This window comes from Perna viridis, chromosome 14 (assembly GCF_037379345.1).
Source record: "Perna viridis isolate PV_CMFRI_1.1 ecotype Kerala chromosome 14, ASM3737934v1, whole genome shotgun sequence".
Taxonomy (NCBI): Eukaryota; Metazoa; Mollusca; class Bivalvia; order Mytilida; family Mytilidae; genus Perna; species Perna viridis.
Genome location: NC_142458.1, coordinates 3,795,708 through 3,815,572, shown reverse-complemented (window position 1 = coordinate 3,815,572; position 19,865 = coordinate 3,795,708). Strand labels below are relative to the sequence as shown.

Below are 19,865 nucleotides of genomic sequence, written 5' to 3'. Positions count from 1 at the left end.
GCTTGGGAAAGAAACTTAAAAGTGCTTAAAATCTAACTACAAGTAAATTTGCCCCAAAATTAAATTGTCCCAGAACTAGATTCTATAAATACATTTACCAGTTCAACACATTTGAAAAAAAAAAGAATTCCCAAATGTCGCGATATAATTATAAGGATTAAACAGCTAAAATAGATGTTTAATCCTATAATAATACTTGCATAGATCACCAAAAGGTCTTTGATAAGTGTAAACACACCTTTAAATAAGCACTGGATGGCCCCGACAACAAAGTTATAGAAACGTTGACAATTCTCCAGACACGTTAATGACCAATGACAGGCGTGAAATCTGTGTTGGGGTTAAAAGTTTTAAAAGGCCATAACCACCCCCTTTAAGGTAAATTCAAAATGAATTGACCTGTCTTTTAAGGCTGATTATACTTTTAATTCTGAGCACCTTTTAAACAAACTTGCAAAGTCGACTTGAAATACTGTGAGCAAGCTAAAAATTAAATATGATCATCAAATATCATCTCTGAGGAAAAAATATTAGGTAATAATTAACCTTTGAACAGCATTTCATGGCTTTGCAGTGTATGCTGATTTTTTTGGGTTAAATTTGGACATAAACAAAGAATAAATAATGAACAAATTTTCATTGAATTAATATAAACACATGTAAAACATGGTAGGTAAATGATGTCATTTAAAGACTACAGCATGAAGCATTGCTCCTAAACACTGTACAATGTTCTTGGTCATCAGTACATCAACATGTTCCTCTAAATGTCTCTTTGGATCCTACAATGTAAACATAATTATTTCTTATTCTAATGTGACAAGCTTCAAAGGACCACAGCCATGGTAAAACTTTGATGAACATATGACCGACATCATTGATGTATGGCAATCTTATTTCCAAAGTCATATATATGTTTAACCCAATTTTGCCAACCTCACAACAGAACTTTTCTCCATGATCGTTGCCACTTCGTGCAATATATAGGATACATATTTTTAAAGATATGAATTAAAGCACTGATAGTGTTGAACCTCAGAAGTCATGAGATATTTATAGGTACATGTATTTTAAAAACTTTATAATCTGCTGATGGCAATTTGTTCTTTCTGTATTTCCAAAAAGATGAATTATTTACAAATGGATCAGTGCTTTTACCACTACAAGAACTAGACATCCACACAATACTAATGATTCAAAATTTCAGTATAAATTTCTATTTTTTTCTTTTTTTTGTTGTTTCCTTTCATTTTGTTTTTATTTTGTTTCTAAATGTGTAATCTTGACAACCTATTTTAATTTTAAATGTTACCAATCACGTGGAATCCATATATAGATATCAAAAGGAAAGTTCAAACTACTATACATGTATTTTGTTTTCTTTGACAATGAATTATACTGGAAAAACAGGCAATATATTTATACAAAATAGTCAATTTAATACATTTTAGTATTCATCTGCCAGACCGTCAGATGGTTATCATACAGTCCTTTTGATTGACATCAGATGTATTTAAGACTCAGAAGTCAAATGACTTCTGAGTAAAAATCTAGTTCAATTTGAACAGAAATAAATAACGGAAAGTATTGCTTGAGGTAAATTAATACAATGAAAATGGCCAGCCAGTGGTAAAACAAAGAGAAAAAGGAGTTTCCAGAACTTATTTCTTAAGGAAGTTGCCCTAGGATAAGGGACATAACTCTTGAAATCAGTGATATGTTTGTATCATATTCAATTTCATCAAAGCCTATCAAGCCTTCAATTGAAACAGAATGAAATCAGTCTAAGTTACTTTGATGCTTACATGAGATTGATGTAAAATGCTGAATACAAATATTTGAATGATTAGTAAGAGTTGTGTCCCCTACCCTAGGTTTCCTTCCTTAAATAAGCGAAATAAAAGTATTTCCAGGAACGAAAGACAGCCAATAAAATGAATGACCTTCTAACACTGAAGCTGTAAACCTTAAATTGTTTCTACTAAAGTTCCCAATGTTTCATTGCATCACATATTATGGATCCTTAAACTTTAAATATTGAAACAAAAATAATTGGGCTTAAAAAGAATTTTAAGTAAGCACACAGCACACATGATAATTGTTTCCTTCACCATTAATCATTATGTTTGATTTCATAATATTGGAAATAAAAAAGTTGAGAACTTTATATTATTTATTCTTAATTTGTCCCTGAACTGTTTACATATAATGTCACTTACACTAAATAAAACTATCCATACACACTATATTAACAAGCAGCTTGGTACACTTCGACTCCTTCCATATAGTGAACAAGAGGCACCCAGGAGCCTGACTCAATCACCAGGTTATTTTTTCACCTTTCAAGGGCAATAACTCTAACAAGGAGCTGTCCAATAATTTTTACTCATAGAAAACTTTGTTTGGACTTATCATAAGGATTATTTCATCAAATTATATAGTTTTCAAATATTGGCTGAAAACTGCTAAAAACAAAATTTTTTGCCTTCAAGGGCAATAACTTTAACAAGTGGTCGTCCAACAAGTTTGATTCCCACAAACTTTCCTATGTGGTATCATATGGACCATTTCTGCAACTGAAAGTATCTTTCTATCTATCATAGTTTTCAAGATATTGTAACCTGAAAACTGTAGAAAAAAAAATCATCATTCTTTACCTTTCAAGGGCAGTAACTCTTATTATGAGTCATCAGACAACTTCTATCTCTTGAAATTTTGTAGGCCTTACAATAAGGATCATTTCAGCAATAAAAGAATTTGTCCTAATGGTTTTGGAGATATATGCCCAGAACTGCTGTCTGACCCCTATACTCTATTTTCAGTAATGGTGGCCATATTTTTTAATGGATCAAAAATCCCCACATCAGTTATACATAGGATACCCAAAGGAACACTCATACCAAATTTGGTTGCAGTTGGTCATGTATTGTCAAATGAGAAGACTTTTAAAAGAAAAAAACATTACAAAAATGGCAAAAAAAACCATTGAAAAAGGGTAATAACTCCAAAATGGCAGAACAGATTACTACGAAAATTTTCCAGCCAGCACTCCACAGTTCATTTAGTTGCGCACTTTTGGCTAGGGATGAAAAATGACATAAATGGAAACCGGTGGTTGCTTTAGTGATTAAAAATGAAGAATCTATTGTTGATAAAACATTTTTCGAAAAAAGGGGACTTTTAAAAGTATTTTGCAATGTTCTATATATTTTCAATGTTGAAGGGGCTTTTTTTCAATGACAATTTGACTTCATTGTTAAAGTGAAAGTAAGTCAATTTTTTACCATGCTAAATTTGATAAGTGGATTGCAAAGTGAAATAGCTCAAAATCTAACCGGTGATGCCCATATGAAGAAGGGGTTTTCGAAGGAAAAAGTTTGGACAGTTTCAGGGGATGAAATAAAAATTTAAGATATTTTGCGGGAAAGTTGATATTTTTAAACCTGATTTTATTAACTTTTTTTGCAAATTTTCGCATATTTTTGCATGGTTTCTATGGCAACCTTATTTGCTGTGGGTAATTTTTTTCCATAAAATTTTTACTGCATCCTGAAGGCCTTGGCTTGAGCTATTTCTAGATATATGGATTTACAGATGCTTGACAATTTTTTAAAGTGATAAATGTTATAAAGCATCAGATTACAAGACCAAAATTAGGCAGTTCTACAATACTGTGGAGTGCTGGCTTAAAGGGAGCTGCCAATACCCCTACACATTAAAAAAATTGCTTTTCATCTAAAACTAGTGTTTTTATGCTATGCTTTGATACAAGGGTTATAAAAATGTAACTTATGGTGTGGACCTATGTTGTTGTCAGCTAAGAAGTCCCTAGCAACCAATTATGCTGATTTTTTGCAAAGTTAACAAAACAATCATTGAACAGATTCATGTGTGAATATGGCTCTTGCCATCACAAAGAATGGAATATATTTTTATAACCTAAATATTTGTGCAGGTTACATGTAAAATAGTTCACCGGGCAACTTTTAAGTGCACAATAAGCACAGGTTTAATAACCTTAGACCTAGAGTGGGCTCTTTAGCATTTGGTTTTCAGTTCATTCAGATTTCTGAGATTTTTCATGCCATGAGCTTCAAATGCACTATTTTGGCATAAAACCTGTGTTAAAAGCTTACAAAACCCCAAATTTAGGGTTTATAAGTACATATGGGTTACAATTTTGTATGTTTTTAAGTGGAAATTTTCATTTAAAAGATGATTATAGCAAAACAAGTGAAATGTATGTCTGCACTTAAGTATAAGGAAAGTTCTCCACTAATGAAAAGGAGATAGCCTAGTATGGGAATGCCTCTAAAATTGTTATCAATTGTCCAATTATGATAAATTTGGTATCATTTTACTCGTAAGAAAGTTAACTTTCAAGAAATAACTAGAAAATTACAATATTTAATATTGCATTCTGCTTAAGCCAGCACTTCACAGTTTAGTTTAGTTTCGCACTTCTGGCTAGGGATGAAAAATAACATAAATGGAAACCGGTGGTTGCTACAGTGATTAAAAATGAAGAATCTATTGTTGATAAAACATTTTTCGAAAAAAGGGGACTTTTAAAAGTATTTTGCAATGTTTTATATATTTTCAATGTTGAAGGGGCTTTTTTTCAATGACAATTTGACTTCATTGTTAAAGTTGAAGTAAGTCAATTTTTTACCATGCTAAATTTGATAAGTGGATTACAAAGTGAAATAGCTCAAAATCTAACCGGCGATGCCCATATGAAGATGGGGTTTTCGAAGGAAAAAGTTTGGACAGTTTCAGGGGATGAAATAAAAATTTAAGATATTTTGCGGGAAAGTTGATATTTTTAAACCTGATTTTATTAACTTTTTTGCAAATTTTCGCATATTTTTGCATGGTTTCTATGGTAACCTTATTTGCTGTGGGTAATTTTTTTTTCATAAAATTTTTACTGCATCCCGAAGGCCTTGGCTTGAGCTATTTCTAGATATATGGATTTACAGATGCTTGACAATTTTTTAAAGTGATAAATGTTATAAAGCATCAGATTACAAGACCAAAATTAGGCAGTTCTACAATACTGTGGAGTGCTGGCCCAACAGAGATCTCATCATGCTGAACACTTTTACCCACAACAGAATTTGGCTAAACTTAAAAGTTTTGGAGATAAATGCCAAAAAACTTCTGTCTGACCCCTTTGCTCTTTTTTCAGTAACAGTGGCCATGTTTTTAAATGAATGAAAAATCCCCACTCCTGTTTTATGCAGGACACTCCAAGGAGCATTCATACCAAGTTTGGTTCCAATTGGTCAAGGAGTATCAGGGGAGTTTTGAAAAATTGTTAACGACAGCGAACACCAAGTGATAGCAATACCTCACATAGCCTTTGACCAGGTGAGCTAACAAGAGGCTCCCAGGAGCCTGAATCGCTCACCTAGTTAAAGTTTGTCTTTAAAGGGCAATAAATTTAACAAGGAGTTGTCCAACAATTTTGACTCAAGAAGACTTTGGTAGAACTATCATAAGGATCATTTCAATGATAGAAAGTTTCTTTCTTTTATAGTTTCAAAGATATTGGCTGAAAACTGTAAAAAAAACGGTCATTTTTAATTTTTCAAGGGCAATAACTCTTACAGGAGTCACCTGACAACTTTGACCCCTGACGACTTTTGAAGGCCTTATAATAAGGGTCATTTCTGCTATAGAAATAATTTTGCTAAACCTAACAATTTTGGAGATATATGCGAAAAACTATTGTCTGACCCCATTGTTCTATTTTTAGTAACAGCAGCCATGTTTTTCAATGGATCAAAAATCTGAACCCCAGTTCTATGCATGATACCCCAAGAAACATTCATACCAAGTTTGGTTCCAATTGGTCAGGTGGTGTCAGAGGAGAAGATTTTTGAAAGAAATAACATTCAAAATAGCAAAAAAAAAAAAAAACGTCGAAAAAGGCCAAATGGCAAAACATATCAAAATGAAAATCTGACCACAGATGGATCTCATCATAATGAACACTTTAATTTGTGTCAGACTTGGCTAAACTTAACGGTTATGGAGATATATGCGAAAACCTATTGCTGGACCCCCCTATGTTCTATTTTAGTAACAGTGGCCATGTTTTTCAACGGATCAAAAATCCCCACATCAGTTCTATGCAGGATACCCCAAGGAACATCCATACCAAGTTTGGTTCAAATTGGTCAAGTGGTGTCAGAGGAGAAGAGTTTTGAAAATTGTTAACTACACGACGGACACCAAGTGAGGGCAATAGCTCACATGGCCTTCGTTAAGTGAGGGTATCTTAAGTACATATAAACTATAAACAAGTGATACCTACCAGTTTTCCTACATTCTTAATTGCAAGTTGTTCTGGTGTCATTTTTTCTTCCTCTTCTAAAGCCTACAAAATAGACAATCGTAAATACTAAAAGCTCAATGCCCAACTTCTGTCATTTCTACCACCTTTTGTTAAATTAAGGCCAATATTAAAATAATACAGGCATATTGTGAATAATTTACACAGTACATCCACTCACATGTATGTATTTCAAATTTAGGAGTTGCCAAGATTTACAAATTATATTAAATTCCTAGCAACTTCTGTGGATATATTCTTGGTCTATTTTAAGTAAATATATTGCCAAAGTTTTCTTACTGTTAATTTAAAGTGATGACTTTTTTCTGTTTCTTTGTTTGTATTGTTCTTTTTTATTTTTTCATATCCTTTATTCATCAGCAAAACATGGTGCCTTCATCACAAAAATTCAAAATTAAGATAATAGATAATGTGACCTTGTGATAATTCTTTGCTAGTTCTAACATCTCCTTTACAGTTTTTTCATTAGTTTGACAGTGAGTGTTGTAGTCTTCCAGTGACAGACCATCTACCCAGCTCTTCTTGTGGAGATTCAACAGCATCTTTAACAAAAAAATAACACATTAAAATGCTTGGTGCCAGCTTGATACAACCACAGAGATCAAAGCCTGAACCATTGGGGCAAGTTTGGCCTCACCACTCAAACGTGATACAACTTTGAATTTCAATTAGATATTAGTCGCAGAATAAGAATTTGACCTGAATCAAAAGTGATTAATTTTTGGCCCTTTATTCCTAAATGGTTTCAGTTGAAACTTTCAAAATCAATTGCAACCTTCTTTTTGATGTACAACAACCCATTCCCTTTTACTCAAGTTATTATCCAGAAATCAGAAAAAATACTTGTTTCTGGCCCCTTTGTGGTCCTTTATTCTTACTTGGATCAAGTTACGACCCCAAAAATCAATCTTTTCTCCCTTTTGTGGTATCACAATTTGTACTGTAATTAAATTTATATGAGATCCATTCACGTTCAATCAAATTAGACACAAGGAGAATGCTTCTTTCAGGCCCATAACTCCAAAATGATTCCAGTTTTGACCCCAAAAAATCATTACAAGTCTGATGAAAATTAATTCTTTTCCTTGGCTCCTAATTCTAAAATTGTTATGATCATGACCCCAAAAATTAATACCATACTTCCTTTTGTAGTTTGAAATCATGTGGTAAAAATTTTATGAAGATCAAACAAGTAATATTCAAGTTACCGCATGAAAAACAAGTGTCTTCGTACGGATGAAAACAACAGCACCAAACCATAATACAACTGGAAATATTTTGTGGTAGTATTAAAAAATGTTAGAAAGTTTTATATTGTATAAATATCTTACGGGGTATATGAATATAAAATATTTTAAGATATTAAAATTTCAAGAAAAAAAGGCAATGAAAGACATTTAAAGTTTCTGCGGCCATCAATAATCTTTCCTAAAAAATTCTTATCTAACAGGGTTATTGATCTTTCCTATCTAACAGGATTACAAAAATGTATCCATACTCTGAAATGTTCCAGGACTTCTTGCTTTTTACACAGTATAGTTAGGCTAGTTACATTATGTAGTGTTCAGCCAAAGATGCAGATAAGAACAATAATGTCAGATGAAAAACAAAACAATGCTGACCCATGTGATAAAAAATCAAAGAGAATAATAAAAAAAAAATTGGAACTGAAATATTGAGTAGCGGGCTTTGTAAGAATCATGCAAAATCTGAAAAATGTGATACACACCAAAAAAGGCTACATATTTTTGTTTTTGTAATTAAGTTGTTTCATGGGTCTATACTATGAAATGTGTAATTATTCATTCAAATCTGCCTGGTCTAAGGAGATAATCAATATTGAAAATCCGAAAGATTCTATTGTATTTGAGTGTCATTTACAGAGATATCTCCCTTGATTTTGAAAATCTTCAGTGCATTCTATATAATTTTTATCTCCTAAGAACAGGTTTATATATATAAAAAAAAATGAATGTTAGTTTCCATTTACTGTGGCAATTCAAACAAAATATAAAAAATAAAAATATGTAGGCTTTTTACCCATGTATCACATTTTGCATGATTCCTGGCTGAAGTGTTATTTAACAGTTGACAAACAGGAAAATGATGTAATCTAGGTTCTTGATCAAAATGATAAGTGGTCTTAGGATTGGTAAAAACGAATACTTAGGTTAAGCTTGTGGAACAAAAACTCCAGGTTAGAGAATAATTTTGCCTGGGTTGAAATTGTATTCCACAATATGACATATTTATATAAAGCTTACCACAAAATATAAATCCCCTTGTGTCAAGAAGTTGCAGAGACAAATGTGAATGGGCATTTGACTACATACAGAGACACATAGAACCACAAGAGTAATAATTTGGAGAGAATATAGAAAAAAATATACTTCAAATATAAACACAAAGTCTAAAAAGTACTAAAAGATTTGTATCATTTAAGCAGGTTCACAACAAACTTTCAAAGGTCTGGTTATCAAATTTTGTAGGAGCAAGTTGTGCTTGGACTATTTTCAAGTATCTCAAGTTCACAACAATAATATAGTTTTTGTTGTAATTTCTCTTAAGAGTTTATACAACTACATTTAGTGCAAAGCTTTCTGTCACACTTGAAACAGAACTTGTTACTGATAAATTAGTATGTGTTCTTTTTAGGGTCAATTCCTAACATTTGTTTTACTTACACATTCAGTAGATAGTCATCAAGTAAAACCAAAAAAACCATCCATCATCATCAATATTGACCTACTTGTACAAGTACAGATTGTAACCAAGCGCAATGTTAGGTAAAATACTCAGACACAAATTTACATTCAAAACAGAAAATTCTCAGTTATAATTTGATTGTCATGCAAGATTGTAATCAAATGCCATGGAAATAGTAGTCTGCATTTGTGCATAATATTGTGAAAGTACTTTAATTTGTGGATATCAATTTTCGTGGATAAGGCAAGAAACACAAGTTCATGGATTCTTGACTTCTTTGTTTTAAGGTTCTTAGTATAAACATCAATGGAAATCTCCTTTTAGTTGGGGACCAAATTTCATGGTTTTGCCTGACCATGAAAACCATGATAATGGGTACCCCACAAACAATAGTAATTTCACAGTATGGATTTTTAAATGATATGAGTTATATGCATGAGCTTTATAACATTTATACCCTCCAACCCATTATCATAAGGACTGTACTAAATACATATCACTCACCTTCTGTTCTAATTCATTCTTTCGATAATTAATGGCTATTGAGTAGTAATGCCTGTTCAGTCCATGGATCAGGGCCTAGAAAAAAAAACAGTATATTTCAAGTAAAGTCCACGAATCAGGGCCTAGAGAAACAAACAGCATACTTCATGTGAAATCCATGGATCAGGGCCTAGAGAAACAAACAGCATACTTCATGTGAAATCCATGGATCAGGGCCTAGAGAAACAAACAGCATACTTCATGTGAAATCCATGGATCAGGGCCTAGAGAAACAAACGGTATACTTCAAGTAAAGTCCATGGATCAGGGCCTAGAGAAACAAACAGTATACTTCATGTGAAATCCATGGATCAGGGCCTAGAGAAACAAACAGTATACTTCATGTGAAATCCACGGATCAGGGCCTAGAGAAACAAACAGTATACTACAAGTTAAAGGATTGTCTTATATATGAAAAATATTTTCAGTGGCATTGCATATGGTAGAACCACTTGGTGATGGATTTGGCTTCCTGTATCAATAGTTTTGGGTTTGAATACTTATTGTATACAATTAACTTTTGGTTAAGTGGTTACTCCATGAAACACATGACCATTATAAAGTATATCAAAATTTGCAATATATATGATTGGTATTTTTGTTTTAAGAAACTGATATAGAATAAAGGCAGGTTTGAAGTCAAGACAAAAGGCATACCAATGATCCCAATACTGCAAGATGTGATATACTGTGAAGACGTTGATGTCATTTCATTAATCACAACATAACATTTAATTTGACATAACATTGTCATTGCAAATTGTCAAAACTTCTAGTATCATGATTCATGACAGTAGCTTGAGATAGAATATATCAGGCAGTAAGAACAATTGTACAGTAATGAAACTGCCATTAAAACAGATAATTACGAGTACATGTATGTAAAAAGTAATCAAGGGAACCAAGATTCTAGTGGAAATCAAAAGAATGTAATCATCAGGGACAAAGACCACACATGGAAAACAGACAAACACAACAAAGAACATATAATAAATAAAAATGTAAAAATACCTCACAGAACACATAATTGCTATTTTCAAAAAGTATGGTTTTGAGTGATTTTCAATATCAGTGGAATACTGTCAACAAACTGATTCTTGTGGCTACTTACTATCATATATAATGATATGTTCTGCATCATTTTTGGACATATATCCCAAATTTGACAACAGTGGTCATCTCAGCACTAAGATTTACATTTGTATGATAAGAGAGATGCATTCAATTTTAATATCATCAATTTTCCTTACCTGTGCAGCTATTTATCTTCATCTCCTGCATATGGTGTTTATATTTCACAATTAATTCATTATGCTAGGGCAAGTACTAACTACTCTGATTTCCTTGAATGCCATAAATATCTGCCTAACAGACTCCTGAATCAAGGATTTGAGGAAATGCATCTTAAAATGTCTCTTACCAAATTCTTTTTTGAAAAATATTTAGTTTCTTCTAAAACAATGAGCAATGGTTGTGTTTTTTGTACAATGTTCTTTGTGCTGATGTGACCACTGATTTACCTATTATGACAATAGCAGGCAAATGCTTTTTAATCACCACTGGTATAGTCATGCAGCAATGGAACAGGGAGGTTTAGTGTGCTATAAAACCTATATTTAACCCACCATTTCGTTTGAAGTGCCTGTACCAAGTCAGGACCATTGCGGTACCAGCTGCTACAGTGGTGTAATATCTATTTAGCCAGATTTATACTGGACTTGACTTGACTTGATTATGGATCGGATCAGTGTTTGGTAATTTTGTTGTTACGCTTATTTGCTATTTCTTTTCCCAACATATTCTCAGTCTTACATCTACTACATAACACAGGGAATCATTCGAATCTATATTCCCTTGCTAACTTAATTATAAGCAAATAAATGATTGCTCACAAAAATCTGTTGCTTTACACAATGAAAGATTTCTGTAGTTGTTCTGCCCTGACCTACCTGTATGGAGGGTTTCTGTAAACGTCCTGCCCTGATCTACCTATATGGAGGGTTTCTGTAGATGTCCTGTCCTGACCTACCTATATGGAGGGTTTCTGTTGACATTCTGCTCTGACCTACCTGTACAGAGGGTTTCTGCAGATGTCCTGCCTTGACCTACCTGTATGGAGGGTTTCTGCAGAAGTCCAGCCCTGACCTACCTATACAGAGGGTTTCTGTTGATGTTCTGCCCTGACCAACCTGTATGGAGGGTTTCTGTAAATGTCCTGCCCTGACCTACCTGTATGGAGGGTTTCTGTAGATGTCCTAAGTTAGATGTAGTCTGTCTTGGTTCCTGACCTAACACCATCATGTTTGGATTAATAAGTCTAAATGCATCAATGACAACCTAAAATTACAAAAAAAAACAGTAATCACTAAAATGATTGTATAAGACTAATAATTGCTACAGTAACTTACTTTGCCTTTAACAGACTGTAAAGGACTGTAATAATTGCTACAGTAACTTGCTATGCCTTCAACAGACTGTATAGGACTGTAATAATTGCTACAGTAACTTACTTTGCCTTTAACAGACTGTAAAGGACTGTAATAATTGCTACTATAACTTGCTATGCCTTCAACAGACTGTATAGGACTGTAATAATTGCTACAGTAACTTGCTATGCCTTTGACAGACTGTATAGGACTGTAATAATTGCTACAGTAACTTACTTTGCCTTCAACAGACTGTATAAGTCTGTAATAATTGCTACAGTAACTTGCTATGCCTTCAACAGACTGTATAGGACTGTAATAATTGCTACAGAAACTTACTTTGCCTTTAACAGACTGTATAGGATCAACAACTACTGCTACAGCTCTCTCTGACAAAGCTTCAAAGCTCTGCTGTGTATTTATATCTACACCTGATAGCCAACAACCAAATCCTGGATGTGAGTGATACCAACCAACCACCATTTCTGGTCTAAAAGGAATAAAGACAACAACTAATCAAATGAACACATGGCAAATACTGATTGGGAATGAGAAAGGTGCTGATAGACACACGCTGATCAAGTATACACAGCTTATAAAACAAAGATTTCAATATGTAAACACATTCGTTTTTACAGTTACTACGGTACCATAACTTTCACAGTTAAAAAAAAAAGAAATAGTATATAACTGAGTAAAAAAGTCAATTTCCCTGGGATTGTACACCACATTCATCTGTCAACAAAAAATATAGCTAAATTAAGTCCACTGAGAAAATGAATGTTTACAGTAGTTACCTAGTCGTTTACAATGTTCTTAGTCATATAACATATATGAAATTTGATCAGGTGTCTTTAAAGTCCCATAGGGAAGACTGACCATCCATTACCATTTACAGTGTCGGTATCACTGCGAACGTAACTGGTACAGAGACCATTGTCAGTTTGATAGAAATTATAATCTGTATCTCACCTCTCTTTATAGACTTGGGTGACTTACTGAAATTATTCTTGATTGATGTCTTACCTGCCAGTTTGTTTCAACATGTCCAACATCTTAGCCTGGAATACAGGGTCTACAGCCTCTACACTTACTCCCTAAAACATTAAAAGAGCTATGGTTAGTACAACGTATGCTCAGAAACCTCATGTCCAAATATTGGCCACAAATCTTGTGTATTACAGATTTAAAATCAAAACCCTGCCCTGGGAGTCCCACTTTTTTTGGTAAGATGTTGTTTGCATGCACTCAAAAATCTGCATGGATGAATTTTATCTATGCCATTTCACTTAATTTACCATTAAAAAATTAATGAAATCAATATTTCTAGAAGAAGTTCTATGTTCAATCTGCTATTGCCTTTATGAACTACTGAAAGTCCCTGAATTCCAATAATATTTGTTGAATAAAATTGCTGTATAGTAAGTACGTCTTCACTTTATAACAATACATCCTACCAAATCTGGAAGGAATCCATCAAGTAGTTTCAGAGAAGTTGTGCTCACAATGAAGTGATGGTGGACAAATAAGTAAAAAACATCATACCTCAGCAATTTTGTTGTGTGGGGTATAATAATTGTCAACTTTTTGCATTAAAATATATACATTTATAGGATGACACATATATGATATCTTTTTTAATTGAGTGACACTAAAATTATTGGGATGGAGTGACTGTGACATCCTGTACATAACGGGGGACTGAGACATGTATGGCTAAAAATCATTTTGTTGAAAATGAAGTACAGACAAAGCTTGATGTGTTGAACTTGGAAGCGATGATATCTATGATAACAGGAACTAATTTCAAAGACCCTGCAAAACTCCCCTTACTCCAGTACAATTTTACCTCGGATGACTCAAACTTGGTTGAATCAAAAAATCAGATAACTCGAAGTTTTCAATCAATCCTCTTGATAGGATTTGACTTTAAGGTTGATTAACCCTGATGTCTCAAAGTCAACTAATTAGTTGGAAAACGGAAAAAGATTTATTACAAACCATGATTGAAGTGTGTTTTCCAATGATTAGCATGGCATTTGAAATTATTTGTTGACACTCTTTATGGCTTGATTTGTGTATTTGAATAAGCTAAAATAGCGAATGTAGTGAAAAGAAACAAATTTTATTAATCACATGTCGGGATTCACACTAACAGTGATATCGGATATTGTGATAAAAGTATAAAAAAAATCAATTGAATTACAATGGTATCTGAACATTAAATTAAATATCAGAGAGACAGATAATAGGGTATTTCAAGGACTACATTTGTTTCACAAGTGAATCTGAAATTTTATCGTAGTAGTTTAGAGTACAATTTTTGACGATACTCCTGACTGTGAGACATTCATACCAACATATGAACTTATGTTTTTGATGTAGTAAAAATAAACAGGAAAATTCCCTTAAACACTTGGTGCCATTCAGTATTTAAAACATGATATACAACACACAAAAATATCACTGTTAAGTGATGTACATACATGTATACACGTTCAAGCACAAAAAATGATGTAAATGCAGAGACAATCATCGATCAAACTATTTCCAGGTTACACTCAACCTCAGATGAGTCAAACCTTTGATAACTCTAACATTTTTGCCTGGTCCCCTTGACTTTGACTCACTGAGATTCAACTGTACATAACTTGGAAGTGACCGTTTGAATTTTTAACACAGAAGCTGAGCAGATGTTCTTAGAAGTCTTGCATATCTCCACAGGTGGAGACACCACGCATAGCAACATGGCAGTATACGTATATCATCAACAATGTACAAATAGCTCTGTTTCTCATAGGCAAAGTCTATAACTGTCAAAACATACTTACAGTTCCTGATTGTGGCATAGCAAAAACATCAATCACTCTGACAGTATAATCATCTACAAATTCTCCCAACATTAAACCCATGACTTCCATAGGTACACCAGCTCTTCCATGCTTTAACATCTGTAACAGAGAACTAATGATACTTATAATAATTCTTTAATAAGATTCTTTGGGTATACCAAATAGCATCACAATGCCATTGATCTACCCGCCAAAATTGAATTTGTTTACATGACCTATGTGCTCAGGTTGATATGAAATGCAGAACCCTGAAACTTTGGCACAAGTACATAGACATTGTATAGCAGTTTGACACATGTTGATTTGGTATTTAACAAAATGCAGTGGATTTAATTTATATCAACCCAACTTATTGCCCACCTTAGTCACTTAACGAATGGATTGATAAGTTTGAAAAAGAGCTGGTGAATGCTTTTAATAAAAATTCAGATATAATTCTTGCAGGTGACTTCGGCCTTTTTAACCACGAAAAAATGCCTCTGAAATGGAAAAATATATAGAAACTTATAGTTCACGCCAAATAGGATTACTGAAAATACAAAAACTCTTACTGGCAATGAGTATGTCAAGAAAATCTTACTACTCAAAAGAAACATAAATACGCTTTTATAGAGTATAGGAATTTCAGAAAACTTGATGAAAATTTGTTCTTGTCAGATCTACATTGTAGAACAAGCACCTTTCTATTCAATTGAATTCGAAAGTGAACCCTAAAAATGTATGGATATGTGGTTCTATATTTTTAATGGTGTACTAAACAAACGAACTCCTTTCATTAAAAAACTGGGTAAAAAAGGATAAGTACCCTGAGTGATATAATTGTAATATACTACTTACATATCATGGAATGTGGGATGAATATAAGTTCTGGACAAACAAAACCTCACATATTATTGAAAACCCTCAGAAAGAGTACTATAATAAATTTGTTGGGGATTCAAATAATTGTAAAACATTGTGGAACTGCATACACAGTCTTAATACATCAAACCAATTCTAAAACATTTAGAATAAATAAATAAGTTTATTATCATGAAAGTAACACCATGGAACTATTATAAGCTTTGACATAAATGTCAGAAACATGATGACAATAGGAAATTACATTAAGAACTTATTATTCTGACCATGTTAATTAAAAAGGAAAAAAAAAATAATTAAATACAATTTTTCGAAGGTGATGAATCCATTTTTCTCTCTCTTTTTTAATTCACAATGTATTACTTTCACTTGAAATATATAATTAACTCACCTTCCATGTTTGTTTCAGAATATTACATACTTAGCAGGCAAACCAAGATACATGTTTGTACAAGAGACTTTGTGCAAACACTGGATGGTCAGTCTAATCTGAATAGACCAAAAGACTGACAACAAGGTATAATTTGAATTAGGAACTATTTTGGAAATCAGAAAATGACAATAAAAAAAAAATCTGCAAAACTAAACCTAACTTAGGGGGTTAGCCATATCTATGGCTAAGAAATAAGGTTAACTAACCCCCTTAGTGAGGGTATGTTTTATGAATAATTTTGGGTCTTGTTTTCTAAAATCCAAATTGAAATAATACCTTGTTTAATACTGAAAGAAGGACACCTTTCTAATTTCTACTATAATTATGTAAATAACTTACCTTGAGTAAAGCTAAAGATGAGATATAAACTTGCTCTGCTGTGTCTACAGCGGGGGCATCAGATGGTGGAGCACCCTGAAATCATACATTTGTAAACATAGAGAGCATTTTATACACTTCACTCTGTTTTTTTCTCTCGATGTATTAGATCAACATTCTACATGTTACATGAAGTTGTCTCTTTTATATGCATTTGATCCTGCAATACTAATGGCTAATATTACAGTCTACAATACCGGAATAGCATGATGCAGTTTATATATTACTGGAAATGAATGAGTTGCCACGGAAGTCTAATCCAATTTGGGTTGTCATTACAATAATGCCTCATACCTGACTGATTATACAGCTACAACTAAGAATATGTAAATTACTTGCCCTGACATATGATGATTCCTTGGCATATCCACTCCAGTGATTTAGCCAATATGTGACCTTTTTTCATATTCCTGACTTTGACATTCCTGACTTTTTTTTACAATTTTGAGCAAAGTCACTCCCAAGCCTGACAAACTGGTTTACCGTCCGATTGGAGCAATGGCCAGCAGTACAGTTCAAATTCAAATATTTTACTTACTGAAGCTGTGGTAAGTACTCGGATACTATTAAATAATTCAATTCAAGCCATTTAGCTACTTAACGAAGTGTAAATACTTTAAGTTTCAAATTAAAATAGTAATTGTTCTTCCTACAACTAGGTTGCTGTTGGTGGGTTATGTTCCTTTCAAAAACTTGTTAAAATGACTTGCATTCCATAAATATGAAAAAGGACTAACAGTTTGTATTTCAACTGACCCTAAAACCCTCCCTTTTTTTATTCAAATATGTCAGCAGTGATTTTGTTGTCTTTTATAAAAGCAGTCCCCTCCTTTATAATTTGGAAAAACACATTGTACAGTACAGAAAGAGACATACCATGACCGATCACTGACATACGGGCACACCACTCTTTGAGTGGCAGCCAATAGCATTATTTCTTAAAATTTCTTACAAAGTCTTTTTGGAAGTTGTACAAGGGTAGTGACCTACCATTCACAATTTGAAAAAAAAATTGGGAACTACAGTATCTATTTGGATAAAAAATTGTGGGTTACCACTAACAGAGTGGTGTACCACCATGTCAGTGATCATTCATGGTACATGTCCATGTGGACTGTATATCTAAAAAGAGGCTCCCAGGAGCCTAAAAATGCTCACCTGGTTCAAATTAGTCAAGTAGTGTCACAGGAGAAGAGTTTTGAAAAAAGAAAATTGTTAAGGACAGACAACAACAATGTACGCCAAGTGATGACAATAGCTCACCTGGCCTTTGGCAGGTGAGCTAACAAATAGAAAAAGATAGCATTATTGCATTATTAAACAATTATACATTTAGGTCTATATTCTCTGTTTTACAGTCCTTTTGATATGAAGAATTAGCAGTCTTGAAGAAAATAATTCATGAAACTTACATAAATAGCCACCCCTGCTACATGTATATATGCCAGTAAAATACATTGATTCACACTTGAATGACTTAAATTTATGCTGGTCAGTCACACAGACATCTATTGATGATGAAAACTTGTAAAATTTAGAGAAGTAGAATGAACCAGTAGAAAGAGTAATCAAGGGAACCAAGTTTCTAGTGGAAATCAAAATAAGGAATCCAGGTTGTGTTCAGCCAAATGTGGAGATTTAAGCTTTGGAACAAATGATAGCCTTTTTTTCAATTTTAGGTTTATTTGTTTGTTGAGGATTCTTCCTCATAAAGTTAGACAGTTCACATGCATGTACAGTGTACTGCACATGTACATAACTTGTTATGATGTAGATATTACATGTTCATGTACCTGTCCAAGTCCTGGCATTCCCCCTCCTAATCTCAGCAATCTGTCCATGATGATGGTTCTGTGGTATTATCTTAAAAATACACATACAAATGCATCAATGATACATGCTTCATTTGTGTATACAAGTCAAATGTAACAACAATTAGTGTAGTGTAATTTATGATGAATCAATTACATGTATATTCAGTGCTTTTTTCCCGAACTGTAGGCATCCGCGCATAAATAACAATCTAAGAGAAGATTTTTTTTTTGTTGTAAAATGGCTAAACAATATAAAAATTTAAAATAACAGTATATGTACAGAACACGAGAAATGCTAGCGATAACTTATCGTTTTCAGTGTAAGATGACCTGCAAAATTTGATACTTAAAGTTAGGCTGAGAATGAGATATGACAAATGACTAAACAGAAAGACATTGAAAATTTGGCATGGTAAATCGGCAGAAAATGAATCTATCAAGTTAAATTTAGATTTTACTTTCATATATAATTAAATCTCTTACGTCAAAACAATAGGAACGAATATTAAGAGAATAACAATGAATTCACTCTCGAATTATTCCGGAACTAGAAACTGAATTGTAAGAGAAGAAACATGACGGAATTGACCAATATTCCGCGTTGTTTTTATTTTTAACATACTATCAGATAATTCATATTCAGGGGCGGATCCACGATTTTATGAAGGGCAGGCGTAATTACGAGATTCGGTATTAAATGAAACTAGGTTATGACATAATTAATGAATGCATATGATTAATTGCCATATTAATTACAATATTTAGCAGGCTACGATAGTTTTTGGCATTATTTCTTTGAAAAAAAGGGGGGGGTCGTAATGGGCCCGTTACGCCCTCATCTGGACCTGCCCATAATGTGAAGCAATTAATTAACCATATGCATGTATATGATAGGTAGGGTTGTTGTCTTCTTCAAAATTTTGTTATCGTGAGGGATAAGATAAGATAAATACTGAATAATACATGTCAAAATCTGTCTTACATGCTGTATCAACCGCGAGACTCCTATATCACCTCGCAGGACGGTGGCCGTTGCATGGTTTGATATAGAAGTCTGGCGGTTGATACAGCATGTGATACAGATTTTGACAGTCATGTTAATTCATTATATTATATATTTTAACCTTACTTCATATAGGGCATGGGATATGGGTCTAGGGGTGTGATATAGGGTATGGGCTATAGGTAAGACGATATAGGGTTTAAACAAACATTTATAATGCAAAGACAAAAAGTATTTTTTAATCTAAATACATGATATAGATAAATATCATTTCAATCAATATCAAGGGCTCCTTGATATACATGTAGCATAGAATAACATACAAGTGATTGACGTATGGACACAATGTGATAGATAAAAGATATCAAATAATAACAGGGGCGGATCCAAAGACTTGGAAAAGGAGTGGTGCCAGTTTGGTTTCCTCAGAAAAAGGGGGTGCTAGGACATTATTTTCCATTTTTTTGTTGTAAATTTGAATAAAAGGA

The 19,865-nt window shown here is 33.2% G+C and overlaps 1 protein-coding gene across 1 annotated transcript; it reads right to left on the bottom strand.

Moving 5' to 3' along the window:
• Positions 1–622: 622 nt before the first annotated feature.
• Positions 623–18,988, bottom strand: LOC148597778 (ubiquitin C-terminal hydrolase PSMD14). The gene is made up of 11 exons (XM_088561628.1): positions 18,858–18,988; positions 18,354–18,423; positions 16,522–16,596; positions 14,868–14,987; positions 13,063–13,133; positions 12,376–12,526; positions 11,840–11,947; positions 9,572–9,646; positions 6,778–6,903; positions 6,323–6,385; positions 623–782 (listed from the first exon to the last, which is right to left on the bottom strand). Exons 2-11 carry the CDS (start codon positions 18,399–18,401, stop codon positions 684–686), a joined length of 936 nt encoding a protein of 311 aa, XP_088417754.1. The 5' UTR covers positions 18,402–18,423; positions 18,858–18,988; the 3' UTR covers positions 623–683.
• Positions 18,989–19,865: the final 877 nt, after the last annotated feature.